Source organism: Wallemia ichthyophaga, assembly GCF_000400465.1.
Source record: "Wallemia ichthyophaga EXF-994 unplaced genomic scaffold scaffold6, whole genome shotgun sequence".
Classification (NCBI taxonomy): Eukaryota; Fungi; Basidiomycota; class Wallemiomycetes; order Wallemiales; family Wallemiaceae; genus Wallemia; species Wallemia ichthyophaga.
Genome location: NW_008806279.1, coordinates 500,827 through 527,266, shown reverse-complemented (window position 1 = coordinate 527,266; position 26,440 = coordinate 500,827). Strand labels below are relative to the sequence as shown.

At 50.9% G+C, this 26,440-nt stretch overlaps 15 protein-coding genes across 15 annotated transcripts in view; 6 read left to right on the top strand and 9 right to left on the bottom strand.

Moving 5' to 3' along the window:
* Nucleotides 1–743, top strand: part of J056_004089 (Cleavage stimulation factor subunit 2) — a gene marked incomplete at both ends in the record, with an annotated part of 1,187 nt that extends 444 nt beyond the window's left edge. The window contains 3 exons of the mRNA XM_009269298.1: nt 25–322; nt 370–675; nt 720–743. Coding sequence (XP_009267573.1) covers nt 25–322; nt 370–675; nt 720–743 — 628 coding nt within the window. The remainder of the gene's footprint in view (nt 1–24; nt 323–369; nt 676–719) is intronic.
* Nucleotides 744–971: 228 nt separating this feature from the next.
* On the top strand, nt 972–2,910 carry J056_004088 (uncharacterized protein; the record flags this gene model as incomplete). Its single annotated transcript, XM_009269297.1, has 2 exons — nt 972–1,055; nt 1,102–2,910. 2 exons carry the CDS (start codon nt 972–974, stop codon nt 2,908–2,910), a joined length of 1,893 nt encoding a protein of 630 aa, XP_009267572.1.
* Nucleotides 2,911–3,185: 275 nt separating this feature from the next.
* Nucleotides 3,186–3,450, bottom strand: J056_004087 (uncharacterized protein; the record flags this gene model as incomplete). Its single annotated transcript, XM_009269296.1, has 3 exons — nt 3,186–3,227; nt 3,282–3,365; nt 3,421–3,450. 3 exons carry the CDS (start codon nt 3,448–3,450, stop codon nt 3,186–3,188), a joined length of 156 nt encoding a protein of 51 aa, XP_009267571.1.
* A 410-nt stretch (nt 3,451–3,860) lies between these two features.
* Nucleotides 3,861–5,472, bottom strand: J056_004086 (Calnexin-like protein; the record flags this gene model as incomplete). Its single annotated transcript, XM_009269295.1, has 2 exons — nt 3,861–3,998; nt 4,045–5,472. 2 exons carry the CDS (start codon nt 5,470–5,472, stop codon nt 3,861–3,863), a joined length of 1,566 nt encoding a protein of 521 aa, XP_009267570.1.
* Nucleotides 5,473–5,503: 31 nt separating this feature from the next.
* Nucleotides 5,504–6,856, top strand: J056_004085 (Lysine-specific histone demethylase 1-like protein 1; the record flags this gene model as incomplete). Its single annotated transcript, XM_009269294.1, has 1 exon — nt 5,504–6,856. The coding sequence occupies one exon, from the start codon at nt 5,504–5,506 to the stop codon at nt 6,854–6,856; it is 1,353 nt and encodes a 450-aa protein (XP_009267569.1).
* A 100-nt stretch (nt 6,857–6,956) lies between these two features.
* J056_004084 (uncharacterized protein) lies at nt 6,957–8,345 on the bottom strand (the record flags this gene model as incomplete). The annotated part of the gene is made up of 1 exon (XM_009269293.1): nt 6,957–8,345. The coding sequence occupies one exon, from the start codon at nt 8,343–8,345 to the stop codon at nt 6,957–6,959; it is 1,389 nt and encodes a 462-aa protein (XP_009267568.1).
* A 52-nt stretch (nt 8,346–8,397) lies between these two features.
* Nucleotides 8,398–9,150, bottom strand: J056_004083 (t-SNARE VTI1; the record flags this gene model as incomplete). The annotated part of the gene is made up of 3 exons (XM_009269292.1): nt 8,398–8,528; nt 8,580–9,014; nt 9,060–9,150. 3 exons carry the CDS (start codon nt 9,148–9,150, stop codon nt 8,398–8,400), a joined length of 657 nt encoding a protein of 218 aa, XP_009267567.1.
* A 124-nt stretch (nt 9,151–9,274) lies between these two features.
* On the bottom strand, nt 9,275–10,273 carry J056_004082 (uncharacterized protein; the record flags this gene model as incomplete). Its single annotated transcript, XM_009269291.1, has 1 exon — nt 9,275–10,273. One exon carries the CDS (start codon nt 10,271–10,273, stop codon nt 9,275–9,277), a length of 999 nt encoding a protein of 332 aa, XP_009267566.1.
* Nucleotides 10,274–10,383: 110 nt separating this feature from the next.
* On the bottom strand, nt 10,384–16,353 carry J056_004081 (BTB/POZ domain-containing protein 1; the record flags this gene model as incomplete). The annotated part of the gene is made up of 9 exons (XM_009269290.1): nt 10,384–10,822; nt 10,869–13,303; nt 13,349–13,629; nt 13,677–14,408; nt 14,460–14,784; nt 14,837–14,870; nt 14,962–15,371; nt 15,421–15,759; nt 15,808–16,353. The coding sequence occupies 9 exons, from the start codon at nt 16,351–16,353 to the stop codon at nt 10,384–10,386; spliced, it is 5,541 nt and encodes a 1,846-aa protein (XP_009267565.1).
* A 387-nt stretch (nt 16,354–16,740) lies between these two features.
* Nucleotides 16,741–18,504, bottom strand: J056_004080 (uncharacterized protein; the record flags this gene model as incomplete). Its single annotated transcript, XM_009269289.1, has 1 exon — nt 16,741–18,504. One exon carries the CDS (start codon nt 18,502–18,504, stop codon nt 16,741–16,743), a length of 1,764 nt encoding a protein of 587 aa, XP_009267564.1.
* A 996-nt stretch (nt 18,505–19,500) lies between these two features.
* J056_004079 (Histone H4) lies at nt 19,501–19,960 on the bottom strand (the record flags this gene model as incomplete). The annotated part of the gene is made up of 3 exons (XM_009269288.1): nt 19,501–19,509; nt 19,570–19,827; nt 19,877–19,960. 3 exons carry the CDS (start codon nt 19,958–19,960, stop codon nt 19,501–19,503), a joined length of 351 nt encoding a protein of 116 aa, XP_009267563.1.
* A 356-nt stretch (nt 19,961–20,316) lies between these two features.
* J056_004078 (Histone H3) lies at nt 20,317–20,733 on the top strand (the record flags this gene model as incomplete). The annotated part of the gene is made up of 1 exon (XM_009269287.1): nt 20,317–20,733. One exon carries the CDS (start codon nt 20,317–20,319, stop codon nt 20,731–20,733), a length of 417 nt encoding a protein of 138 aa, XP_009267562.1.
* A 323-nt stretch (nt 20,734–21,056) lies between these two features.
* Nucleotides 21,057–22,547, bottom strand: J056_004077 (uncharacterized protein; the record flags this gene model as incomplete). Its single annotated transcript, XM_009269286.1, has 3 exons — nt 21,057–21,639; nt 21,690–22,406; nt 22,462–22,547. 3 exons carry the CDS (start codon nt 22,545–22,547, stop codon nt 21,057–21,059), a joined length of 1,386 nt encoding a protein of 461 aa, XP_009267561.1.
* A 99-nt stretch (nt 22,548–22,646) lies between these two features.
* On the top strand, nt 22,647–23,576 carry J056_004076 (uncharacterized protein; the record flags this gene model as incomplete). The annotated part of the gene is made up of 1 exon (XM_009269285.1): nt 22,647–23,576. One exon carries the CDS (start codon nt 22,647–22,649, stop codon nt 23,574–23,576), a length of 930 nt encoding a protein of 309 aa, XP_009267560.1.
* A 37-nt stretch (nt 23,577–23,613) lies between these two features.
* J056_004075 (Phosphoglycerate kinase) lies at nt 23,614–26,294 on the top strand (the record flags this gene model as incomplete). The annotated part of the gene is made up of 7 exons (XM_009269284.1): nt 23,614–23,669; nt 23,717–23,778; nt 23,822–24,313; nt 24,385–24,583; nt 24,942–25,011; nt 25,057–25,107; nt 25,158–26,294. The coding sequence occupies 7 exons, from the start codon at nt 23,614–23,616 to the stop codon at nt 26,292–26,294; spliced, it is 2,067 nt and encodes a 688-aa protein (XP_009267559.1).
* Between the last annotated feature and the right edge of the window lie 146 nt (nt 26,295–26,440).

Below are 26,440 nucleotides of genomic sequence, written 5' to 3'. Positions count from 1 at the left end.
TGGCGGTGTTGGCGGTGTTGGCAGTGTTGGCGGTGGTAGCGGCGTAGCGTCTACACCGCAATACGCTCCTCTCCCACCGCCCCACGCTGCTGCAAACATGGGCGTCGATATTCCTCCCACTCAGTCAGCCACAGACAGCATTAGCCAGACACTCGCTAGTCTCCCACCCAACCAGCTCCTCGATGTTATGGCCCAGATGAAGGCGTCTGTGCACACTGAATCTAACACTGTCAGACAGCTCCTAGTTCAGAACCCACAGCTCTCTTACGCCCTCTTCCAAGCAATGTTGATGATGAATCTGGTTGATAACCACGTCGTGCAGGTTTGTCGGGGTGTTTTGAAGAGTTTAAGCACTCACAAACGTATCAGAGACTCATGCCGGCAGCTGCTGCGCCACCACAGCCTCAGATGGTGCCTACTCCACCGATGGCTACGCCTATGTACCAACAGCAGCAACAGCAGCAACAGGCTATGTATAGGACTCAGACTCCTACTTACGCCCAGACCTACGCTCAACCACCGGCTTATGCACAGCCTCCAGCTCCTGACCCAGTACAGGCAAAGGTTCAGGCCCTGCCTCAAGAACAGCAGGCTATGGTGATGCAGGTGTTGTCATTCTCCCAACAGCAGATCGATCAGCTGCCTATGGATCAGAGAGATTCGATTAGGGCTTTGGTGGGTGGGTGTGTATCGCTTTACAATACTGACAAGTCATATAGCGTCAACAATTTGGTGTCATGTAGGAACCGATTTAATTTATTTACAAACATTGCGAGCGTGAGATTATTCCAAATGCGGATGTTATTTGGCTGGTTCGGATCAATTCGCCGAGACATAGAGATGAAACGCACAATAATGGCCATTTCCGGTAAGTATTCATGAGTAAATTAAACGGAATATATTGAGCCGGGGAGCTGTCGTTAGTTGGCTCAATTATTCTCTCTCACAACCCAACAACTGAACAAGTCAAGATGAAAATTTCCACATTAGCTACTATTCTCGCAGCGGGTACAGCTGTGAACGCAGTTCCAGTGCAGCAGGTGAATCACGAGGCTGTGGGTGTAGAGTTGTGTCTACACACGTAACTCACACTCCTCACAGAGACAAGTCGCAGATGTGTTGCAAGGCCTGATCGACAAAGCGGGGAAGCTGAATCCAACGCAGGACGCTTCTGCCGATTCAACGGCAGCGACGAAGGATGAGGTGTTGGATAATGGCCTCGACAAGCTCAAGAAGCGTGCTGAGGGGGATACGAGTGATGATGCAGAGACTGGCGCGTTCGACGAGGGCGGCAGACTCGATCAGGCTCTCGAACAGCTGAGGAGGGGACTGCTGAACGACTATGTCGACGACTTGATGAGCAAGGCTGCACCGGGAAATCTCCTCAAACGCCAGGAGGACCTTGAGATGAAGATCAACGAGACCATCTCGGATGCTATCAGCGAGGCTAACGATATGGTTCCTGATGATGTATCTATGTCAAGCAAGCGCCAGGCTGATCTACCAGTTGTTGGACCACTTCTCGAGCAATTGGCTGGAGGGTCTTCGTCATCTTCAGCAGCACCTTCACTCCCACTACCAACGAAGCGCCAGGCTGATTTGCCAGTTGTTGGACCACTCCTCGAGCAATTGGCTGGAGGAGGATCATCAGCAACACCAGCAGCACCTTCACTCCCACTACCAACGAAGCGCCAAGCTGATTTGCCAGTCGTTGGACCACTCCTCGAGCAATTGGCTGGAGGTTCGTCAAGCACGCCAGCAGCACCTTCACTGCCACTGCCAACAAAGCGCCAACTGGACAGCGCAAAGGAGATGCTGAGCGGGATGCCAGTTGTTGGTACAGCCGTGGAAGGCCTACTTGGCGACGAGGAGGAGTCGGAGTCAGCCTCGTCTATGCCCTCAAATCCTCTCCAGCAAGTCAGCCAGCTCGGTAGCCGTGACGTGTACAGGTTCTGGGAGGCTAATGGAGATACCTACCTGGCTGATGTGCATAGGGTGGACAAAGAGAGCGCATTCGACGCAACCAACCGCGATGGCCACCACCACAAGGAGACGCGCCAGAGCGAGGGTGAGGACGCAGAGAGTGGTGCAGAGGAGGCACTCGATGGGGAGTCCTTGACGGGCTTGGACGACGGCTTGGATGCTCTCAAAAAGCGTCAACTCGATGGTGTTACCGATATGGCTAAGGATTTGCCAATTGTCGGTGGTTTACTCGACAATTCATCTGGTGATTCTACCACAGACACTCCCTCCGCTGCTGCTGCTGCTGCTGCCGCTGCATCTTCTTCCGACACCAGCTCACCACTCGATGCACTCCCACTCAAGAAGCGCCAGCTGGACAGTGTCAAAGATATGGCAGAGGGGTTGCCAGTAGTCGGCGGTATGCTCAACGGCACAAGTGCGAATGAGTCAGACTCTAGCTCACCGCTGAGTGCACTCCCACTGAAAGCGCGCCAACTGATCCCCTCACCTCCCGATCTCAGTGGTGTCTTGGAGGGAGGCTCACCCTCCAGCAACCCTGACGCAAAGGGGCTCGACAAATTGCGCAGATTGCTCGAAGAGGAAAAGCCAGACCCCGTCGCTGATGTTTTCGACGGGCTCCAGGGTACGGTGAAGGAAGTCAGCGATACACTCCCAGGAAATGGCGGCACAGCTGAGACATTCTTCGAGAGGAGGGCTGATGATTCTAGCGATAGCTCAAACTCAATTCAGAATATCCTCAAGTCGCTACAGAGCGCGGGGGAGATGGAGAGCACAGCTACAGCTACATCTACATCGGCACCGACATCCACACCTTCATCCTCATCCTCATCCACACCTTCTAGCACCCCTAATATCTTGGATGACCTCACTAATACGGCTGCACTGAAGAACGGACTGAGTAGTGCAATTGATATGATTCCAGAGTGAATGAGGTAGGACACCTTTACATTTCTTTCTAACATGCGAAAATGGACGAAAATTGGACAAAAACTATTACGTTTCATGTTGTAAATATTTCAATTATTCAGAGTAATAAATAAAAACAAGCAATTGGTACAAGATTTGAAAAAAAGCAGCAGCGTAAGCAATGTCAATAGCAAGACATTCACACTCTCAGATATCTCGAACGTTTATTGCGATGGTAAGATTTAAGTATTTCGTGAATGGGAAAATGGTCGCGGTATCTCAAAGCAGTGCCGTGGTTAACGAACAAGACGTCTTGGGAGGGCATTAGCGTCGGTGAGCTGGTGAGTGGGATGGGATGTGAGCGTAGGGAGATTCAAGGAATCTACGCGCACCTTGACAGGTTGGATAAAGGTGGTGTCGATATCGGACGGCACTTGCTCTTCGAAGGAGTGGCTGCCTGGGTAAGCGTTGTATCCCTGTAAGCAGGTGTGAGGGGGCATCGGAGCATTGGAGCTTCACTGCAAGACACACACGCGCATCTTTCACTTTTTCTTGGTGCATTTGCATTTGTCAGTGATTAACAAACAGCCCACAGTCACCACATATCCACTCGCACTCACGCGCACGTAATGGTAGAATATCCTGTGCGCATCTATGAACCCTTCTTGGTCGCGCTTGGCGATGCCCAGCTCATCCACAACCCCTTGCCATTGGAAGAGTGGTTTCTTTCAGCCTTGGTGGCATTCGGCCTGCGTGGGAGGTGCGGCAGTTATCGGTCGATGCGCAGTGATTCGCGGTCCTCTTTCCTCGAGATGGTCTTCTTTTGTGTGGGTGTGGTGGGTGTTTGTGGGATGAGACAGTGTAAGCGTGGCATGTAGCGTGAAATTAGCATGTATATTTAGATGAATAGCTACAGCAACAGCAATAGCAATAACAATAAAGGCTGCTTGTTTGTAATTTGCTATTTTTGTTTACCTTCTCTTTGTGAGGTTGGCGTCATGGGCGTCGTTCGCGGTGGCTTTTGTGGTAGTGGGAGTGTCAGCCTTGTCAGCCTTTTCAGCCTTCTTGTCCAGTTTGTTGGCCATCTTCACTTGCGTTGGCTTTACTGGCTGGAGAGGAGTTAGATGGAGCGAGGAATAACAAGACACAACTGACAGCTTTGGGAGCAGTGCTAGAGGCACCACCAAGCACACCGAGCAAACCAGTAAGAAGAGTGAGGACAACAGCCACACACGCAGCCAGCACACTAGCCACATCCCATCTTTCCCTGAGTGCGTCGAGTGGGTGAGTGTTGAATCTGTCCACAAAATCGACGAGGTGACTTCTAGCAATGGAGATGAGGCCTCTGCGCACCTTGACATCATCATCGATCGTAGCTTCAAGCGCCTCCCTCTCTCTAGCCTCCTCGATAGGTTTCGTGATGGCGTAGGTAGCTTTCGTGAATTCCGCCAACTCGCGTTCGTCATCGCCTATGAAAATGTTGTCGAAGAGAATTCCGGCGGACATGGACCAAATTTCAAACCCAACTGCGTAGACGGGAGGGAGAGCGTGTGGGTGATTGTCGAGGAAGTAGTCTGGGTTCTCGATCTTGCGTGGAGACCAAGGACCTTTGTAGTCGGGGTTGACGATGCTGGGGGGTGTCCAAGGCCCTTTGTAGAGTGGGTTGGGGATATTTGGGGGGGTGTAGGTGCCGCATCCAGACAGATTTTCACAATCCGGGTTGGGGATGAGCGGGGGTACAAACTCACCATCTTCCTCCTCATTCCAGTCTTGTGGCTGGGTGATGGCGGGGTCAGGAATGAAAGTGGGTAAGTCTTGGCGCCAATTTTCAGGCTTGGGGGAGTGTGGGTCTGGGATGTACGGTGGCTGCGATTCGTCCCAGTCGTCTGGCTTTGTGGCCGATGGGTCCGGGATGACAGCGTGCTCAACCCAATTGCCAGGCTTTGAGTCGTGTGGGTCGTGGATGAGATGGGGAGGGTTGACTGGGGGATCAAAGTCGGTGAGGAGGCTGCCGGACCTGGCCTTGTCGCCGTTGATGAAGATGTGGAACGAGTTGTCTGGGTGGATGGAGAGCGTGTATAGTGAGGATGTCTTGCTTTGTTTGATAGGGGGTGGCTGGGTGAGGTGGTGTTGCGTGTACTCGCCGGTAATTGGGTTCAAGTGGGTGAATATAAAATGAACCTTATTAGTGAAACCACACTTGTCCGGACCAAACATGATGGAATAGGGGGTGTCTGGGGTGATATGGGAGTGAATATTTTCACTAAACAATTTAATGTAAGCACCGCCGCAATCAAGGCCATCCTGCAATTTGACTTGGTATTGGAGGAGGAAGGGGGTGTTTTGGTGGGTTGGGTGGATGGCGGGGCTGAGTGGGGAGTGGATGGAATAGTGAGTAGCTTTGTCTGCGGCAACTAGCCCAGTGTCCTTGTCGATGCCAGGATAAACAGAAGCCACGTCTACAACGAACTTGGAATGCTGAGGCTGAACCCAGTTGTCCAGCGAATTGAATTCTTCTGTGAATTTAAAACCTTTTGTTAGTGTTGCTGTTGCTGCTGCTATTAAAATTAAAAATGATTTCATAGTCGTTACGTGTTGGTTGAAGGTGACCATCATGCCACATAAATCTGATTCAATTATCCCCGATGCTATTGTGATTGGCGCTGGATTCTCTTCTGCCATTCTCACCCACACGCTGGCCAAGTCTGGTTACTCGGTAATCGTCTTGGAGGCTTCAGAGAGGCTGGGCGGGAGAATGAACACGCTTGCGCTCAACAACCACGCTATTGACGCTGGCTGCTCGTTTATACACGGCTACTCGCACACACACCCACTCCACTCTCTGGCAATGGACTTGGGCGTCGACATCGAGCACCCGCCACCCACCAACGACTTGATCATCGACAGCAACGGTCCACTCGACCCCGCCGCCCAGCGCTCCATTCAAGCTGCCCTTTCTCTCGCAATCAACGTCGCTCAAGATTCCTGCGCCGACACTCCCCTTCTCCACCTCCTCCGTTCCTCTCTCTCCTCCTCTCTCAGCGATCAGCACCTCCTCCACCTCGCTTCCCAACTCATCCACTCCTTAGACGCTCCTCTTGGCATCCCTATTGAAAATTTTCACGACGCTCGCAGGTTCCACTGGGAGAAACCGCTCCAGGGTTCTGACGCGGTTGTCAAAGGCGGGTATGCCACTCTCCTCAATGCCGTCTGGGATGATGCCGTGCGCACCGGCAAAGTATCTGTCCTGCACGAACACACCTGTGTCTCAGTCTCAACAAAGGATCCCGTCAAGTGCATTGTGTCCACCCAGCGTGGCCAGCTTGAGTCAAAGGTAGTAGTGTGCACTGCCCCACTCGCCACTCTCCCATCTATCCAGTTCCAGCCACCCCTCCCTCAACAAAAACAAGAGGCTATCACCGAAACGAAAACTGGTTTACTCGAGAAACTCATCTTTACTTATAGCGAAAGGTGGTGGAGTGGTGATGCCAACCCATCATTCACCCTCCTCCCCACCACAGACTCCCAGCACACTCCCAAAGAAATCCTCCTGAGCCACGTCCTTAACGTGCAGACATTCTCCCACCCCTCCCTCCTCATCTATCTCCCTCCAGGCGCAATACGCGCACTAGCCATGTACTCCAAGCAAGACGTGCAGCGCGCGGGTGCAGAGGTGCTTGCTGAGCGTTTACCTAGGGTGGCTGGAGTAGCGCACGCCGCGAGCACCCCTCTTGCCGCACACCTCACTACCTGGAAGAAGGACAGCACCTCGAATGGCGCCACTACAACTTACACCACCCCTCAACAACTCCACGCCCTCCAGGCTCCTTCCACTGACGGCAGACTCGGTTTCGCCGGTGAGCACACTGAGATTCACAACCACGGCTCTGTTAATGGCGCTGTGATGAGCGGGTTCAGAGAGGCACATAGGGTATCTGAGTACCTCTCTCGCCGGGCGAGTGAGTGAATGAGTGAGTGAGTTGTATCTATATTTCTATATCTCTACATATCTCAGTCTCTATATCTTATATCTATATCTTATATCTATCTCTATCTTACAATACATATCACATGCCATAGCTAGCCAGCGAAGCTCTGACATCCTTCAACCCGCGTAGCCTGCCCTGCGCCACGACGGTCGGTTTACCTGACCCCATACCGTTATTCAACGAGCCTTTCTCCGGCTTTAGGATGCGCAGCGCGACCCTGCGAATAGTGTCGAGATCCACCTCATCGATCCTCGCGCACATTTCATCCACACCGATGCGCTTCCCATTCACCTGCACCTGTCTACCGAGATCCTCCACCTGGACCATCCGCGACTCGAGTGCCATAATCAGGCTGCTCTTAAGCTGATTGCGCGCGCGCGCAAGCTCCACCTGGTTAATACCGCCAAGGAAGGACGGCATAGTGAGGAGGTAAAGTTCACGGCAGAGTATATCGACAATCTTGTGGTTGTACGCAGGGAGCACACTTGCACTCACCCCAAACAGTCCACTGTCCGAGTAGCAGTGGTGGAAGGATGCGCAGAAATCCACCGCGTGGTGGTAGTTGAGGACGTGCGTGTAACACCGACTGTACATCCCCTTACCTGGACCACCGGCCGAGAAAGAGCCTCCTCCGCCTAGTATCATTTGCAGGATGGCCGTCGCGTACACGTCGTCATCATTGATGCCCACACCTTCAAAGGCTATGTACACGTGCGTTAGCTCTTGTGAGGCGTCTTCCAGGTAGAGATCACCGCCAGTGTACGTGGCGCTGTCATGCGTGTAGCTGTCTTTCTCCGGACCTTTCGAGCTCGCCATACCGCCGAAATACTCCTGCGTCAGCTGCACCAGCTCGTCATGGTCCATTCCGCACCCAGCGACGACCATGCGCTCGGGTTTGAACCACTCTTTCAAATAGCGCTGCACGCCATCGGTAGTGATGCCTTCTAGTCCTTCTTCCGGACAGAGGAGGGGATTGCCGAGTGTGTTGTAGTTGTACGCCACGTTGTGCAGCAGCTCCGGGAGGATCAGATCAGGCTTGCTCTCGATCTCCTTCACCTCCCAATGTGCGCTCTGGAGCTGATAGTCGAGCACCTCGGGCGTGATGGCCGGGTGGAGGATGGTGTCGCTGAGGATATCCACCGCTGCACGCGTATCGCCGCGGAATACCGCCGCTTGGTACATGAGCGTCTCGCGGCTGCTGCTAGCTACGAATTGACCACCGAGCGCTGTGATCTCGTCGGATACGGCCTCAGCGTCGCGCGTCTGCGTAGCATTGAAGGCTAGCTTATCCACTATATGCGACATGCCCGTGTTGGGTGCCCCCTCAAACCGTGAGCCTGCGTGCATGTACACGCCGAGTGAATTGAAATGCCCCGGAGTGGCGTCGGATGCAACGCGTATCTTGTTAGGCAGCGTCGTTATCTGTGCGCTGTTCGCTGCTGATCTTCGCAGCAGGCTTGCAAACATGGTGGTGTAGGCACAAGAACAAGGAAGAACAAGGACGAGAAGAGTACAAAGTTCACATAAATTTACTCCACAATACAATCACGATGAGCAGCACTAACACGGCAATTATAGCCCATGTCATCGCCTTCTGCTTGATAGAATGTCTCCACATGTTCTTGAGCGTTTTGAGCGACCTGTCGATGCCTGTGCACGTTATCACGTCAGCATAAAGCCCACCTGTACGCTACCACCCACCTGTATCCGCCTCGCCTAGGGTATTGTGCGTGTTCTCTATTTGCTCACGCTGCGTGCGCAGATTGCGGAGGATATCGGCACCCACATCCTCAGTATCGAGAGCGATGCGGTGGCTGTTTTCGAGGCGACGGTTGCCGTCCTCTACGCGGTCTACTCCTTGCAGCAGATGACCGCGTTCGTCGTGCGCGTCGGCGTGTACGTCATACGGGCTATCTGAGTTGCTGTTCCCACCGAACAACTCATGCCTATCTGACGTCTTTATCAGCTCGGCCACTTCCCCTCTCATAGCACGCAGTAGCTCGCTGTTCGCGCCATGTTTCTCGGCGTAACGCTGCTTGAGCTGTGGTGTAGCCATCTCGAGTCCAATCTGGCTGAGTATATCCTCACACTCGCCCAGCTCCGATTTTACATAGTTGAGCGTCGTCCTGCGCTCGCCTGGTGCGTGTTAGGTGGCGCACTGCCACTGCCACTGCCACTCACTGCCAAATTGCGATTTAGACTCGTCGAGCTTGTGATTAAGCGTTTCCATAATACTGTTGTAGTCATCCAGGTAATTCTCAATTAATTCCATCGATTTCGCTGTCTTTGGTGGTGGTGGTCAGGCGCAGAGAGACACAGGCACAAACACCGGCAGAGCACAGGCACAGAGGCCGACAGACGCAACACCATAAATCCATTCATCCATCTACACTCCTTTACTCCAAATACTTTGAGTCCTTCTTTGGATAGCCGTACACAGGCTCTGGAATGTTGAGCTGCTTAAACACCTCGCTGCTATCGCTGTCGTGTACTGCACGCCACATATGCGCAGCAACAGCAACACCTTGCGTCTGCTGGATGAATTCTCTAACACTGAATCCATCTCTAGCCACATCTCCAGTGTGTTGGGTGGTTTGCCTCACCAATAGCACGGTATACCTATGATATCCACTCCCTTTGGCTGGGTGTGGAGGCGTATATGGGAGCACACCACTATCTAACATCTCATTCAGCTCCACCTGCGTCGTTGTAGCGCTCAGTTTCAAATTTCTGCCCAAATAATGGAGATATGGCTTGTACGAGTGGCTAGACGCGTCTGGGACATCTGGATCGACAATGATAACACTGTAAAGCGCTTCTTCGGCGTCGAATATCTTTACCGAGATTTCTGGCCTCTGTCTACTCAAACCAGCCCTTACGTACGCGCCTGGGATCACTGGACGTACTCGCTTCTCTGAGCCTTCTTCTGCGAATTGGTCCGCGGGGAAATCGACGACTAGCTCTACTGATGCGCTGAATGGCGCTGTCACATCTGGAATAACCTTCATCTGATTAAGCCTCTCCATCAGCTTATCCCTTCTGCGCTGCTCAAAGTCCTTCCTGGAGAGGTAGCGGTAATAAGCCTTACTCATATCGACAAGGCCGTGCTTGAAATTGTGCACCACCTCTGGATCATTACTACCTTGGAGTACCTCCAATTGGGCAATACGGGGTGCGTGATGGCTGTGGCTGTGCTTCTCTGCGTCGGCTCGCAACTCCGCTAGCTCCACCTGAACTCTCCTCTTATCCTCCGCTAAGACTTCCAACGCCAAATCATACACAGGTAATTCTCCAGCTGGGATCGGCCTGTGGTAGCTTCTAACCGCGTGCCTCTGTGTTGCCGCGTGTCTGTGTACTGCTCCCCTTAAAGCTTGTCCAATCGCCCGTGTCCACATTTTTCACTTGTCTTCTCTCCTCGATGAATGTAATCAACGAGTGAATAGCATTTATCATTTTATACAATTCCTTCTATTCTCTACACGATATTAACTATTATCTACTCTATTTACCTCTTTCCCGTTTCCTGTTTCCTGTTTTTACTCTGTCTACTCTGAGTACTCTGGGTATTGGACCCACGTCCTCTGCCACGCCCACTACGCCCGCGACCACCCCTACCACCTCCACTCACACCCACCTCCATCGCCTCCTTGGTCCGGCGCTCCTCCTCCGCCCACCACCTCAGAAACGCTTCCTCCTCCTCGCGCTCTCTCTCCTCTCTCTGTATCTCCACCATGCTTTTCTTTTGCCGTGAATGCTGTGCTGAGTGTAACAAGGCCAAATCCCTCTGCTCGCTCTGTATCGCTTCGAACGTGTTGGAATGCAGTGGCAGTGAATGTGTATCTGCTGCGTTGGGTTTGTGTTGGGTGTGTAGTGTACTCATACTACTCAGCGGTGGACTTGCAAATGCCTGTGTCTGACTCCACGCCTTGCCACTTGCACTACTTCTGAATCTCTTGTTAGTAACGTCCTCTCACTCCACTCCAAACTCACCCCTTTCTCCCTTCTCTACTCGGTACTATCACGTTGCTCTTTTCGCTACGCCGTGCGCTGGGTGAATTGGATGGGTCTTTCGATGGTGTTGTTGATGGTGCTGGTCTTGTTGACGGTTGTTGTATTGCTCCTGATGCTCCTGCTACACCTGCTACACCCTCACTCCCCCACGCCCAAGTTCGCCGCTCAGGCACTCTCCATGCCGGTGTCGGTGGTTTGCTTGGCGATCCTGACAATCCCGACAGCGTGCTCGCAGCTCCACCAGCCACTCGCTCCTGCTTCTCCTGCTTCTCTCGCTCACTCGCCAGCTTCCGTTTCTCCTTTTGCGATATTTTACTGCTACTCAGTCCTGGTGACTGTCCATACAACTTGGGTAAGGCGGGTGTGGGTGTCGTTGCAGCTGACGTTCCCGTCATCGACGTACTCGCCTCCGCTTCAGCTTGGATTATCGAACGTAAGTCTGCAACCTTGCTGCTTTCCGCACTGTTCGGCGTCTGTGCCTGGTGTGCCTGCTGCCACGGTGATGACATATTCTTGCCTCCTGCGTTAGCTGCTGGCGTGCTCACGCCACTACCACTGCCACTGCCAGCACCAATATCTCCCCCTCCCCCTCGGTCTTCGTCCATGTCGAATATGTCGTCCATCGGCGGTATGTTGGCGGTGCATGTGAGATTGAGTGGTGCAATATCCGGTGTCGCTGGCGGTGATCCAGTTTCAAATCCAAATCCAGAAACACTCTGCCGCGCTTTAGGTGACATGATCAAGTTGCCGCTTCCACTCATTCGGTGTGGGCCCGCCTTGGGAGACTTAGTGTTGCTGTTGTTCCAGTAGCGCATGTGTGTCTGAAGAATGGGCTGCGGTATGTCCTCCTCAGCCAGCCACTCCTTGTTACTCTCCACTAAGCCATCCACTAGTGCCGCGTACACCTCCTTCGTTGGCATGTGTGCGTGTTGTCGACCGCGTATTTGTTTCTCGAGCAGCAGAACTACATCCCCACTCATCTCCTCCAGTACGCCCTTCTCTAACACCATCCCCACTTGCGTCGCCAGATCCTCTAGTATACTGTCGACCAGTGCGTGGCACTCATAGTGGAGTGCCTTCTCCACACACCCGACGGCACTATTGAGTGTAATCAGCGGTCGTATCGCACTTGACACTACATCCTTCAATCTATCCATCATCAGCTCATTCGCATATTCTACCACCTCAAACAGCGTGTTGAGGTAGTCGTTCATATCCCCACTCGCCGCACATGCTGCATCGACAACTTCCCCATCACTGCATCCGTATGCGTAGTGCAGAATGTACTCGAATATTTCCAGACGCATGTGTGTCAAATTGATGTGAACCTGCTGGTCACGGCGACGACGCGACTCTGTCCAGATGGGATTATCGAACATTGCCTTGAAAAACTCCACACGACTCTTTAAGACGACACCATCGACAATGGCATACTTGTTGTCGATAAAGTTGAGCCTTACGTCACCGTCCACTACGCCAGACCGTATACGTCCTCCCAAATCTATGCCGAGTGTCCTAGGTACGTCCCTCACCACTAGTGTTTCCAAGAATGGTTCAAGACTACCAAGCCGGAGCAGCTTGCACAGTGCGCCGAGAGTATCCCTCACTCTGAGAGCCTGGTCGTGCGTAGTGTACCCGAGCAGCGGCTTGATTACTCTGGGATCCCAAATCGACAGCAGTGAGTCAGTGTACAGATACTTATTCAGTATATGCAGTGTGAGAGGGTGTGATAGACTGTCGGGGAGTTTCAAAGTACTGCCAGATAGCGCTAGCCCATCTAATCTGTCCCCCTCAAGCAACCCCTTCAGAACAGGCGATCGCGATGCGTAAACGCTCTTGTGGAACGGTATCACCTCTCCACTGTTGCACTTCAATCTTCCGTCAAACCCGCCAACATGACTATCGGAGTAATGGGCGTCACTATTATCACTCCTACGGGTGTATCTGCGGAAGAAAACATCGCATTCCGCAATCTTGACATCAATATCATCATCTTCCTCATGCTGACTGTTGTCGTCGTCCACTACACCCTCAGATCTTTTGTCACCACTTATACTCACCTCCTCATCTTCCACTCCACCACCGAGATACATGCCACTCCTCATATCATCGCCCAAGCTATCTCTACCACCATAGATAGCTTTGTGCGCTGGGGGTTTTCGCAATGCTGCAAATGCTCCTGAGTCACTGGCATGCACTTCGCTGACGCGGTGGAGGTAAGGCACGCGAAAGAATTTTGAGGACTTAGTCTTGCTGCTCTCCTTCCAACTTGGAGGTATGGTATCTAGAGTATTCTTTGCAGTCTTGACAAAGACACTGCCAGATAGTGTACACAAGACAATAGTACCATTCAACCCGACGTCGAAATCTCTCACTGCGGTGAATTGGTTGCGAAAACTCCAAACTTTCTGCGGCTTGATGGTGTTAGTGGTCTCGTTTGGAGATGCAAATACAAACACCTCTCCGAGCGAACTTAGCGCACCGAATGTGTTAGATGAGCATTTCACCTTGGTGATTGTGGGTCTGATCCTTGCGGATGCTGCTCCCGTCCCCATTCTATCGCTTTTGAAGTGCGGAAAACTGAGTTTGGCGTATGCGCTGTTGTAGAACGCTGTCACATCCCCACTATCCGTCAGCACACACATGCTCCTATCCGATATAGCAACAGCGAGTACATTTTGCTTTATGGATGTCACCTTGCGCGGTGTGTTTTGTATAGGTGTCGAAGATTTGTCATATCCTTGAGAGTGTTAGGTGGGTGTTAGTGGCAATCGCACTGAGACATACCTAAATGACCCTCATTCGTTCCCCAAGTAAATAACGTGTCGTTTTTCCAGCACGCACTAGCAGTCTTCCCAGCGGCAACACCCTCCATCACTTCCTTCTTCAGCGCCCCGAAGATTCGCTTCGGGGTGATCTGGAATGGGTCGCTCGAGTTTGTGAATTTGGCGTGGTGTGAGGTAGGTGCGTCAACAGCGTAACCGAGCTGCTGGTGCTTGTTAAGACCGAAAGAGTATACGTGCCCGTCAGCGTCGAGCAGGAGAGTGTGTTCTTGGGCGAGAGCCATATCCACCACTTTCACGTCGAGTGGGGAAGCCAGTGGCTCGAATGCATACTGTGCATGAACGGATCTGCCAAGCCTGCCTCCATTCCCGAATCCACAGAAACGGACGTTGTTAGTGTGCTCGTCTGTGATGATGCCGGTGTGCAATTTGGACATGAACACTCTGTCGACATTAAGATACTTGAACTTGTCTACGGGATTTTCGTGATTCGTGACGCGCTTAATGGATATGCGCTCAGGAAACTGCCGATCGTCGCCGTGGGCGTTGCCGAGGACGTAGTTGCGGTTCGTGCCCCACGTGAACAGCTCGGAGCGGGAAGAGTGGTGTGGATTGGGCAGCGCACCGTCGATAGTGAGATTGTAAAGGTCGAAAGCGGTGTAGCCTTCTCTGTCCTTGACAGAAAGATCGACGTCGTCTCTCGCGAGGAGGAGCCTGGCGAAAGCGATAGAGGCGCCTGGAGAGCGTGTCAGCGGTCACTCAGAGCCAGTCGAAGCACATGACCCACAATACATGGCCCTATGCAGGGCTGTCCAGCCAGACTCCGCGTCCTGGAGGTTGACGTTGATGTTTGGCTGCGAGAGAGCGAGACGAGCAAAATCGAGCTGGTTCTCGTCGCGCATGGATGCGATCAAGTGGAGAGCCGTCCTCCCTTTGTCGTCGCGCTGGTTCACATCGGATCGCAGCTCGGTGGCGGGCGTAATAGAGTGCGCTGACTTGCTCAGCGACGACGGCTGCTTTGTAGAGCTGTCTAGGCTGAGTCTGAAATTGTTTAAATCCTTCTGGAGAAGGTGGTAGAAGAGCGGGTTCATGTACTTGTTAAATGGCCACAGCTGCTACGCCGTAGAGATATTCCAATTACCTGTGGCAGCCATTAGCACGAACCGAGCTCGTTCCGCGCTCCTCACTGTCTGCAGTACTGGAAATACGTTATCTATGATGGTCTAACACAAGCAACGTTGTCGAAATTAAAGTGTAAAATATTCACGCCTACAAAGCACTAGAATCACCGCGTCTCCTCTGAGCTGTCGAATATCGTCTCTGGTTGTTGCCTCTGTCTCTCTTCCACCGAAAGCCTCTCGTAGTGCTGCATTTCCGTGTCTTTGTTATCTCCAACCCCGCCGCCCCGCGTAAGATGCATGTAAAGGCTCATGTTTGTTGTCACCAGCAAGTAGAGCAAGAAAGATATTGAGAATATCACCATTGCGTACGTTGCGTGGTCGAAATTGTGCGAGTCCGCCACCGAGAGCTCTTCGTCAGTTGCACTCATGAACAACGATCCTGAGAGTATGAGGAGGTACGGCGGCAGATGCTGGAACGTGCGCAGGCTATATGACTCCTCCTGATTGCTTATGAAGCAGATATCGATGATCCTCGTCACCCCTGCCGTCATGAGCGTGTATCCGAATAAAGCGTGGATCTGCGAGCGTTGAGTATTGTGCGTAGCTATTCCCGATGCCCTCACTCACCTTTGTGGAAATCTCCATGCTTTGAGCGTGCCCACTCATCACGTATCCTGTCATGATAATAATCCCAGCGGGTATAATTGATCTGGTGCCTTTGCGCGACATGAACATGCCGAGCGCACCGCCACACCACCACAACACGCCGAGCATGGTGTGCTGGAGATCCTTGTGGGTCCATGGCCCGCCGTGGTGCTCAGTGAAGGTGTTCACAATCCCCCAGAGCATGATAACTGTTGAATCGACCATCTCCTGGCTTCCACCTCTCGAAATGGCTGACTGTGCGCCGATGTGCAGCAGTACGGCGTACAAGACACCATACCAGATAAAAGCAGAGCCCATAATCTGAAAAGCAGTAAGAAACTGAGTTTAACAACGCAACGTTAACCTCACATAATGTGCCAAGCACTGTCCGAGACTGCCGCCACGGCAGTACGACCCGACAGTCGCGATGCCGAAGACGACCTGTACCCAGCCTACGATAGGAAAGGTTTTACCGGTAATTCCGTGCGTCTTCACGATCCACGATCTGAGCCTGGTGTCCTCCATAACGTGCAGCTTGAGGAAGATACCCATCGCTGCCTGCGCGACGAGATAGAAAATGAGAATAACTGACATGGTAGAATGCACTGAGCTCGGGAACTGCCGCCCTTTGTGCTTCATGCCACTGAGGTAGCCCAGACAGCCTGTCACCAGCATCGCCGCACTCTGCACGGGTACGTGCCATTTGGAGCGGGTGCTGCCGAGAACCATGCCAATCGGGAACACAACGAGCCACACAAGCACCTGCGTTACGATGTGCACGATTATTATCCAGTCGAGCGGCACTTTGTTCATCTCTGATCCCTCCTCGGCGTGATGATGGCCCGCGTGTGCCGCCGTAAGCGTCGCAAGACTTGTAAGCGTGGCTGCCGTGCTTATCGCTCTTCGAAAGCTCATTTGCGTTTGCAGATTGCTTCGTCTTGGTGGTTGAGGTTAGAGAGACAAAGTCGGCTATTAATTCTCAACGCTATCGTTGCATTCAGTTGATCTTAACGCTGAATGTTGGTTCTCGAATACTCTCGTTCCTAGTCACGTAGCTATCGGCATACACACAGCATGCGCTCAGAAGGCAGAAGATTAAAACGTCAGAATGACGCAGCCTCAGTAAAATTCCGAGTTCGCGGATTTTAATTTTTAGTTCTACAATCCCGCTCTCCGATTATCAATCCTGCTTCCCGTGTACGCCACTTCGGACTCGGCAGCATTCATAAGTTAAATTTATCAACTTTATGCATAAAATAAAGTCTATACCCAAAATGTAAACAAATAAATAATCCATACGCGTTAGTTCGATTCCTTTCCATCGCTATATGCTATAGTGGAGGACTCATTGGATGATACTGGATTCATATCCTTCTTAGAGTCCTGCGCTGTGTGCTCATCCTTTTCTGTAGGCTCGTCCTGCTCTGTGTGTTCTTCCTGCTTTGTATTTTCGTCTTCTGTCTTCTCCACATTTTTCTGCTCACCCTTTTTAACAGTATTTGTTCGCATTTCATACCGCTTAATAAAAAGTGACGAAATCAAGCCACAACCAGCCAAAACCACAACCATGATGAAGATTTTAGCAATCGCCTCCGAGTAAGCAGCCTGTACTTGTACTTTCAACGACTCTGGCTGCATATTCTTTATATCAGTGAGGTTTTCTGTGCTTAATCCAACAAGAGATCCAGCGTTGGGGATGTTCTGCAACTTCTTCTTTGACACATTTGAAACAATGGTTCCAGATACGGAGATCGCAATGCAGCCACCAAGACTTCGCACAAACACATATGCTCCCGTCCCAGTAGAAACGTCAACAATGGGCAGGCTTGACTGCATGGCCAACAAAGGAACCTGAAACAAGCACCCAACGCCCAATGACGCTACAAGGATGTAAAGGATTTGCTTAGCCGTGTTAGAGTCATTCCGAAGCGTTGTCATCAATCCATAGCCAAGCACTTGAATCGCCCAACTCAGCCAGATCATGATGCGGTACTTGTGGAACCGAGCAACCAGCAAACCACAGACGATGGAGACAACACTCGCTCCCAGGGTGTAAGGAAGAAGCCGGACTCCTGACTCTAACGGCCCTGTACCATCGGCTACCTGAAAAAAGACGGGTAAATAGTAGCAACTGGCCAGATAGCCAATGGAATGGAACAAGTTGCCGATCAAGATGCTAGTCGTTGTCAGCGTTTTAAACAGCCGAGGCGGAATTATTGCAGAACTGGTTGTGTATGTCTCCCATACACCGAAAAAAATTGTTACCACACCACCTACCACGACCAACGCGATCACAGCTGGATTCTGCCAGCCAGAGTTTGAGGCTATTGAAAAGCCAAGTATCAAACACACCGAACCAATGAGAATTGAAACTAAACCGACATAATCAAACTGTATCAATACTTGCTTCCAATTTGGCCTCTCTCGCGGGCTCAGTTTGAGGAAATAGCATAAGGCTGCCATAACGACTGCGGATATTGGTAAATTGATCCAGAAACACCAGCGCCAGTTGGCATGTTCGGTGATTGCGCCTCCTAGTAACGGCCCTAACACTGAAGCGATACCCCATACACTACCTATTAGCCCGCTATAGAGACCCCTGTTGCTCAATTCCGTAATAAGCGAGATGACGATCTGGACGGAGCTCATAATAGTTCCGCCGCCTAATCCCTGCACTCCGCGGGCGATACATAGCCAAAACCCTGACTTTGCACCTGCACAAAGGCCACTACCCAAACAGAAACATAGAATTCCGACAATAAATATCAGCTTCTCGCCGACTATCGTTCCCACTTTGGAAACGACCGGGATCAACGCGCAACTTGTGAGAAGATAAGCCACGCCGACCCATGAGTACTCAGCGGAATCCATTTGCAAGTCTGCGGATATGCTTGGAAGTGCCGTAGTTATGATGGTAGAGTCCAACGCACACAAGAAGGTGGCTGCCATGATACACGGAAAGACAATAAACATATTGTTATCAGGGATCTCTTGCGCCTTCTCATCTTTCCTCCACTGTCCTCTGAAAGCTTTCTTCTCTATGCCCGGTGATTTGGCGGGCTTCATGATTTGGGGAATGAAGGAAGTCGCTATATTAATTTCCGAGGAAAGCTAATTCAATAGGATAATAATTTTCTTAAATTTGAAAAGGCCGAAGATGATCGTTGGTTTGAGAGCCGGCTCGAGATAGCTCCCGATTACAGTTGGATAACGTGGGTGCGTCAGCAGCGGATGAGTTCAGGCAACTCAACCTTCGCTAGGGTTTCCAGTGACGTAAACAATTTCATTCAGTAGCCAGTTGCGCGATTTACATTTTTGCCACTGAATGCCGTACTTTTATCTTGGGAGACATTGGGCCAAAAGGAGTGATATTAGAGAGATATTTGAGCGATGCTTCCAGTACTTGAGGATTAAAATAACAGTCTTAATAACTTGAGGGAATTAATTTGCTATACCGAATCAGTGAATGTAAAAGTGACATACAGCCATGAATAATAATGGCAATCTGGGAAATTTCGGAGTACTTTTAACATTATTAAGGTGTAAGCATTCAAAACATTTTTATTTCCTTCATACATACAATATCCACAGACTTGAAATTTCCAAAGATGACAGTGATATGATCCTAACTGGCCGACTTCGGAGTTTTAATATTCTCCAAATAAAAGGTAATTTCGATAGATTTGGATGAGAAAAGGTTAAATGCACATCCCTTCGATTAATATCTCGCCCTGAAAGAGTTTCTGAAGTGGCGATTCGACGTCACTCTTTAGCACCAATAGAGCATACACGGAGAATCTAACGCGTCCATCCGATACGAGCTACTAGCACAAGGCGATAGAGACCGCAAGCACTCAAATATCCCAATAATTCAAGCCAATCCAACTCTGAAATCAGGACTTTGGCTTCACAGGTGCATTTCGAAAAATCAGAAAATGTGGATGGAAATGCGGTTGAGATTTATAGACTTCTATATAGCATGATTGTAATTTTAAGGCATCAAATAATGTTAAGACCATTATTGCGATTGCTCTTGGATACACTTTGAAATGGCGTAAGACATTAGACGTCCTTGCAAAGATTTAGGCATGAGAAACAAGTTCATTCTAAATAGTACAAAACAATAATTACAATAGCTAGGAGGGGGAAGGAGAGCTTAAGCGCCAAATTACAACCGTAAAGGACTCTTCCTTGACGCTTGAGGGCGTAGACGACGTCGAGAGCGGTGACAGTCTTTCTCTTTGCGTGTTCGGTGTAGGTGACGGAGTCTCTGATGACGTTCTCCAAGAAAACCTTGAGGACACCGCGTGTTTCTTCGTAGATGAGACCAGAGATACGCTTCACACCACCACGACGAGCGAGACGACGGATAGCTGGCTTCGTAATACCCTGAAGTGTTGTTAGATGGGAACATCGATAAAATAAACTTCCAACCCACTTGGATATTGTCTCTGAGAATCTTACGGTGGCGCTTGGCACCACCCTTTCCTAAACCTTTACCGCCTTTTCCTCTTCCTGACATTTTACTGAGAGTTGTTGATGGAGATGGAGAGAAAAACGCGCTGGCTATTTATGCATTTGGAGCGCGCGCGAGAGATCACGACCTGACCAGATCAAATTTGGTTTTCTTTATATAAAACGCGTGATGCTACCGTGTAGAGGACTCAAATGTAAAGTAAAAACACATCATCTAATAGCTAGAATTTTCTGCAGTCTGCGCGTGGGTTTTTTCCGACTCTCCTATCCCTCCACCAACCACCACCTGTTTTAGATCATTTGCGCGTGATCCCAAGTAGAAAATGATTCAACGACGCGCGCCTATATAACGGGTCCATAGCCTCTCTTTTAAAAACAACACATATCTACAAATAAATTAAAATGGCCAGAACTAAGCAAACAGCCCGCAAGTCTACAGGTGGTAAGGCCCCACGTAAGCAACTCGCCACTAAGGCAGCAAGAAAGACAGCCGCCCCACAAGCAGCTGGTGGTGTCAAGAAGCCACACCGTTACCGTCCAGGTACTGTCGCCCTTAGAGAAATCCGTCGCTACCAAAAGTCGACCGAACTTCTCATTAGAAAACTGCCATTCCAACGTCTCGTCAGAGAAATTGCCCAAGACTTTAAGACAGACTTGCGTTTCCAATCGTCCGCCGTCATGGCTCTCCAGGAAGCCAGTGAAGCTTACCTTGTCTCACTCTTCGAAGACACCAACCTTGCTGCCATCCACGCAAAGAGAGTTACCATCCAACCAAAGGACATTCAACTCGCCCGTAGACTCCGCGGTGAGCGTGTCTAAGTTATTACTTATTACTTGTATCTATTTATGTACTATTTATTCATATATTCATCTGCATTAATGAATTGTCAAAATTTTCAACCTTTTTATCTACAATGAACCGGCTTTGAAGTGTGATTAGTGGGATACGCCGAATAGCTACATTTCCTACCTTTTTTCAAACCCCTTGATATTCAAATCATCAAGACATTTAACGCGTGACAGAGCAACATAAGCCATGCCGTGTTCGAATATGTCTTGAAAATGCACCGTTATAGAAGGGAGAGTTTGGCTGGCGGGGTTTTAGCAAGTTGGAAAGGTATTTCAATCGTACTACAAAACGCTTACCCCTGCGATTTGTGTATGGTCGTCGCCCAAGCCAATACGAGTGGGATTTGAAAGCGAGTAGCGAGTGTATCGCCGACGTCATCCTCCATCTCCTGCTTCACGGACTCGACTAGCCCGCGCAATCCGTTATTGAATTGCACCAGCACGCCTACTTTACCTTGTTTGCCTTGTTTGGTTTGTGTGGAATCGCTCATCGGTTTGTACACCACTTTGCGCCCTCTGGAGGACGTGAGTGAAGGGATTATCATCCATTCATTTCCATCTCCATCTCCATTCTCATTCTCATTGTCTTCTTTCTCCTCGCTGAGCTTGGTGTATGTACCCACCGACACAGCCACCCCGACTGCGCCATTTACTAATCCCCTACCTGTGTCTAGGTTCTTGACGAGCATGACTTGCGCACCTGCTGCCAATTCGACTTGTTCTGGAATAGGCATAGCCGCGTTGAGTGCCATTTTTACATTCCTGACTGCACCCTGTTTCACTAGCTTGTCTTTTGCGCTGAAGTAATGTATTGGTTTGTTGAGATTATTGAGCTGTCTGCGGTTAGCGGCGTCGACGTGCGCCCTCCTAGCGAACCTGTGGAGTGTGAAGAGTGAGGAGAGCACTGCAAACACATCGCGACTCACACCTGCAGCGGCTGAAGGGGTTTTCTAGCAGGAGGTTTTCTCTGAACGGCATACAGCGCCAGTACACTCGCATCGCTCAGCTTGCCAGTACGAGCCTCGATGAGAATATTCTGAAACGCCTCGTCGCCCGCCTGTCTGAAGGAGGATGGGAGAGAGAGGGTGATAAGACCGCACTCATGCCACGCCTTGCCCTCGAAAGCGAAAATACGCCGGCTGTTCCCAGCAGCCACTGGCGGCAGCTGGTAGAAGTCGCCACACAACACCAACTGTATACCGCCAAATGGCTCGTCACGTCTGCGCACCCGCTTGGCAACTTGGTTGAGCTTGTCGAGGAATAGTCCATCGAGCATGCTCACCTCGTCCACTACGAGCACGCGCGTAGCCGTCCACTTGGCCAGTTTCGCCTTGTCCATCTTGATGCTGACGACGAGACCGGCGACTGAAAGACTCGAGTTGGTGATGCCGGACCAGCTGTGTGTTGTAGTGCCCGATAATTGGGTAGCTGCCACACCAGTCGTTGCCGTTACGGCTACTTTCCCTCGGCCATGAAGGGCGCGTAAGGCGTCGATGGCGCATGTGAGCAGATAACTCTTACCACTACCGGCAGCGCCAGTGAGGAAGACTGATTTGCCTTGGAGGATTGCATTTAGACTGGCTTGCTGGGCGGGAGAGAGAGGGGGAAAGTAAGACGCGCTTTTGAGGTCATAAGAGGGCTGGCTGGGGATCGCGTGTGAGCTGTGCAACGATTTCACTCTTTCGCTCTTTCACCCACTCTAAAACGCTGCTTTTGCGCTTCGAAGAAGACCGTGGGGCTGCAGGTGCAGTTGGTGCTGCAGAAGAAGCTGGAGATGCTGCCATTGATATATTAAAGATAATTTATCCAGATTTCCTTCAAATTCCCTTCAAATTATCGAAATTATCGAAATTATCGAATCGCCGTCGTCTTGAGCTACAACGATGACAAGTCAAATTCGGTGCATCCACTCAACAACGAAATTGCTGGTATCAGGTCCACCACGCCAACTGCCACCAGATCTATCAACTCTCGGCGCACCGCCAGCCCCAGGAAAGGGTCGCTCACGGCCAGGACAAGCGGGTACAGCGGTGGAGGCGCCAAAGAGGCTTCCATTGGGCGAGAAGCCACCATCAGCCCAAGGTGGTCCAAGAATACAGCGAATGGATCCCTCAGTGACGAATTGGCTTGAAAAAGGTGATGGATTGAGTTATAGGCATGGCAGGACAGGGCCAAATTGGATAGGCAATACTCCATTCCCTCTTAACCCCACTTTTAAACCTCCGCCGCCTCTGAGCGACGCACTCAAAACGAGAATACACTCGCTCAACGAATCAGACCCGCACAAGTACACACCCACAAAACTCAGCCTGGATTTCAAGGTCAGCGTTGACAGGATACACGCGCTGCTCAGGCTCAAGGCGGTTGAGAAACGCTGGGTGGATGAAGGGCGCACACTCCAGCTCGAGCACCTCAAGGGAATGGAAAAGCACCTCGGGGTGGCGTCACTCAACACCAAGCTCAAGGACGACGTCGCGGTGATGGATCTGGTTAGCAAGACGCAGCAGGTCGACCCAGAACCAGCTCAGGTACATCCAGAACCAGCTGCAGGCGTGCTCCCTTCAAACCCACGCTCTAGTCACAAGACGTCGCTCGCGGAGCAGAATATATTCCTCGCACTTGACAGCAACCAGGCTGAAGAGGCAAAGAAGAGTGCCGAGCAATACGAGTCCACCCTCGAAGAGAAACACAAAGTTGCGGCCGAGAAACCTAAAAAAGAAGCCGACGAGGGTAAAGGGGTTACTGTGAAGGACAAGTGGGAATTTATAGACACCTCACAAACCACTCAGCGTAGAAATTTGTCCAGAAATTAATATTTTACATTCTTGTGCTGCTATCATTGTGATGACCATGACGAAACGCGTGGAGAAAGGCGTAGAAGAAGGCGCCGACCTTCCCGATGAAATGTATGTGTGCTTTATATCCACGCACGCGATTGACGCGTCCAATGAAGCCACGATGATTTTGAGCATATCAACGATCTTTGGCAGGAAGTGTACAGCTCGAATGTGGCCAGTGAGTAGGTGTGAGCGTGAGAGTGCTGCGGGCTCACCCACAGAAGCTACGGAACAACTCCCCGCTGAGGTTTATCGAAGCGGCGGTCTTCTAAACCAAGTTACTCGGGTACAGCGCGAGAACTTGGCAAACTTGGAGAAGGATACGTTGGGCTATATACGGGGGAGACTCGACAACACACCACCCACGCACACGAGCAAACTTCTTTACCAACTCGGCAACTACGGCACAGACGCCCAGCGGCTATCCGAGGAGAGAGTATCGATAGCGACCAGCCTGCGTGATATCATTGCACGCAATATCAAGCTCATCGAGACTGGCATCGAGAACCAGCAGACAGAGCTCCAGATTGGCGTCAGGCCGGGCACACAGCCATCGCACAACGAGCAGCTGAAAAAGGAACGCGATTCCAGACTCCGTTCTCGCGCCGTCAGAGAGGAGCAAGAGAGAGCGGAGAAGGAGAAGAAGGAAGACGATGAGCGTTACTGCTTCTGCCATCAAGTCAGTTTTGGCGATATGGTGGGATGCGATAATGGTGGGTAAATGGCGCGTTAATAGCGCTTTATAGCACTTTATAGCTCAGCGTTGCTTACTCAACACACCCAGAACAATGCCCCTACCAGTGGTTCCATCTTGCGTGCATAGGTCTCGAAGACGCACCCAATGGAGATTTCGTATGCTCGTTCTGCCAGCAGCAGCGGGAGGTGGGCGAGAGTAAGGATGACGACAGAGAGAACGGCGAGAATGAAGATAGCCAGAAGAATGATGTGAATGACTCTTCAAATACCCCTGCCACGCCTAATCTGTAACAAAACAATGCAAAGACATATTGAGACTCTTTCAAATTTACCCAGGTTTAGCCCGAGGACAGCCGCGGCTATACTGGCACATGAATTGTGCCTTTCTCGGGTGCCTTATTCGGCTGCTGTCCTTGTCGCCGGACAGACGACTAATCGCGGCGGAGGAGAAGCCTTAGGCAGGGAACTGAGCGGGCGTGTAAATAAGCCACAAATGACAGCCAAATACTCAACATCGGCGGAAACAAGCCATTCAAATCCACGAAAACGGATTCGTCCGTCTGGATCATATCTCTCATCACGACCACCAACATCAAAATGTTTGTAAATGTAAAACTGGCTGCAGCCGACGCTTACACCGCCTAGGACATCTCTCGCTAGCAAATTGAATATCACAGACATCGACGTCGCTGAGAAGCGTGTCCTCATCCGCTGCGTGGGTCTTGAGCAGAGCCATCGACACGCCTCTGACGCCCACTAGGATTTCAACGTTCCTCTCGACAAGAAGACTGGCCAAATTTCAAACCCAGCGGTGAGTTTTAAAGTTTGGGTGATACGCTCCACAGCACTCACACACCGCAGAGAATCGTTGGTGCCCTCCCAACCATCAAATACGCCCAAGAACACGGCGCCAAGGCTGTCGTCCTCATGTCACACATGGGTAGACCAGATGGCCAGCCAAACGACAAGTACTCGCTCAAGATTGTTGCTGACGAATTGGAGAAGCAGCTCAACCAGAAGATTATCTTCACTAAAGATTGCGTTGGTGAGGAGGTTGAGAAGACTGTCAACTCAGCTCCAAAGGGCTCCATCGTTCTCCTCGAAAACCTTCGTTTCCACATCGAAGAAGAAGGCTCGAGAAAGGACGCTGACGGTAACAAGATCAAGGCTGACCAAGCTGCCGTTGACGCCTTCCGCCAACAACTCACTAAGCTCGGCGATGTTTACGTCAACGACGCTTTCGGTACCGCTCACAGAGCACACTCTTCTGTCTCTGGTATCAAGCTTGACACTAGAGCTGCCGGTTTCCTCGTAAAGAAGGAACTTGAGTACTTTGCAAAGGTTATCGAGGCTCCTGAGAGACCTTTCCTTGCCATCCTCGGTGGTGCCAAGGTTTCTGATAAGATCCAACTCATCGAAAACATGCTCACCAAGGTCGACTCTCTCATCATCTGCGGTGGTATGGCCTACACTTTCAAGAAGGCTGAGGGTATGGCTATTGGTGACTCACTCTTTGACAAGGCAGGTTTTGAGAAGGTCGGCGATATCATGGCGAAGGCTGCCAAGAACAATGTCAAGATATTGATTCCATCCGACTACGTCATTACCCAGGAGTTCTCAAATGACGGTGCTAACAAGGTCGTCAAGGAGTCTGAAGGTATCCCAGACAAATGGGAAGGTCTTGATATTGGTCCAGACTCAGCAGCTGCATTCGGTGAAGAGATCAAAAAATCCAAGACTATCCTCTGGAATGGACCAGCAGGTGTTTTCGAGTTCCCTAATTACGCCAAGGGTTCAAATGCTCTCCTCGAAGCATCAATCGAAGCTCAAAAGAACGGTTCGAACGTCATTATCGGTGGTGGTGACACTGCTACTGTTGTCGCTAAGGCTGGAAAGGAAGATGCTCTGGCTCACGTATCAACTGGTGGTGGCTCATCTCTTGAATTGCTCCAAGGTGATGTCCTCCCAGGTGTTGACTACCTCAGTGAAAGGAAGTAAATTGGTTGATTTAGTTTCCGCTTAGAATTTTGTACGATGTTAGTTTATCAAGTATCTCGGTATATTCGTAAGTCTGGTGTGTCTGAGATTGGTGAAAATCTTCCTCCTGAATGTGCAACGGTTGTAGGTGAAGTTTGTGGGTTGAT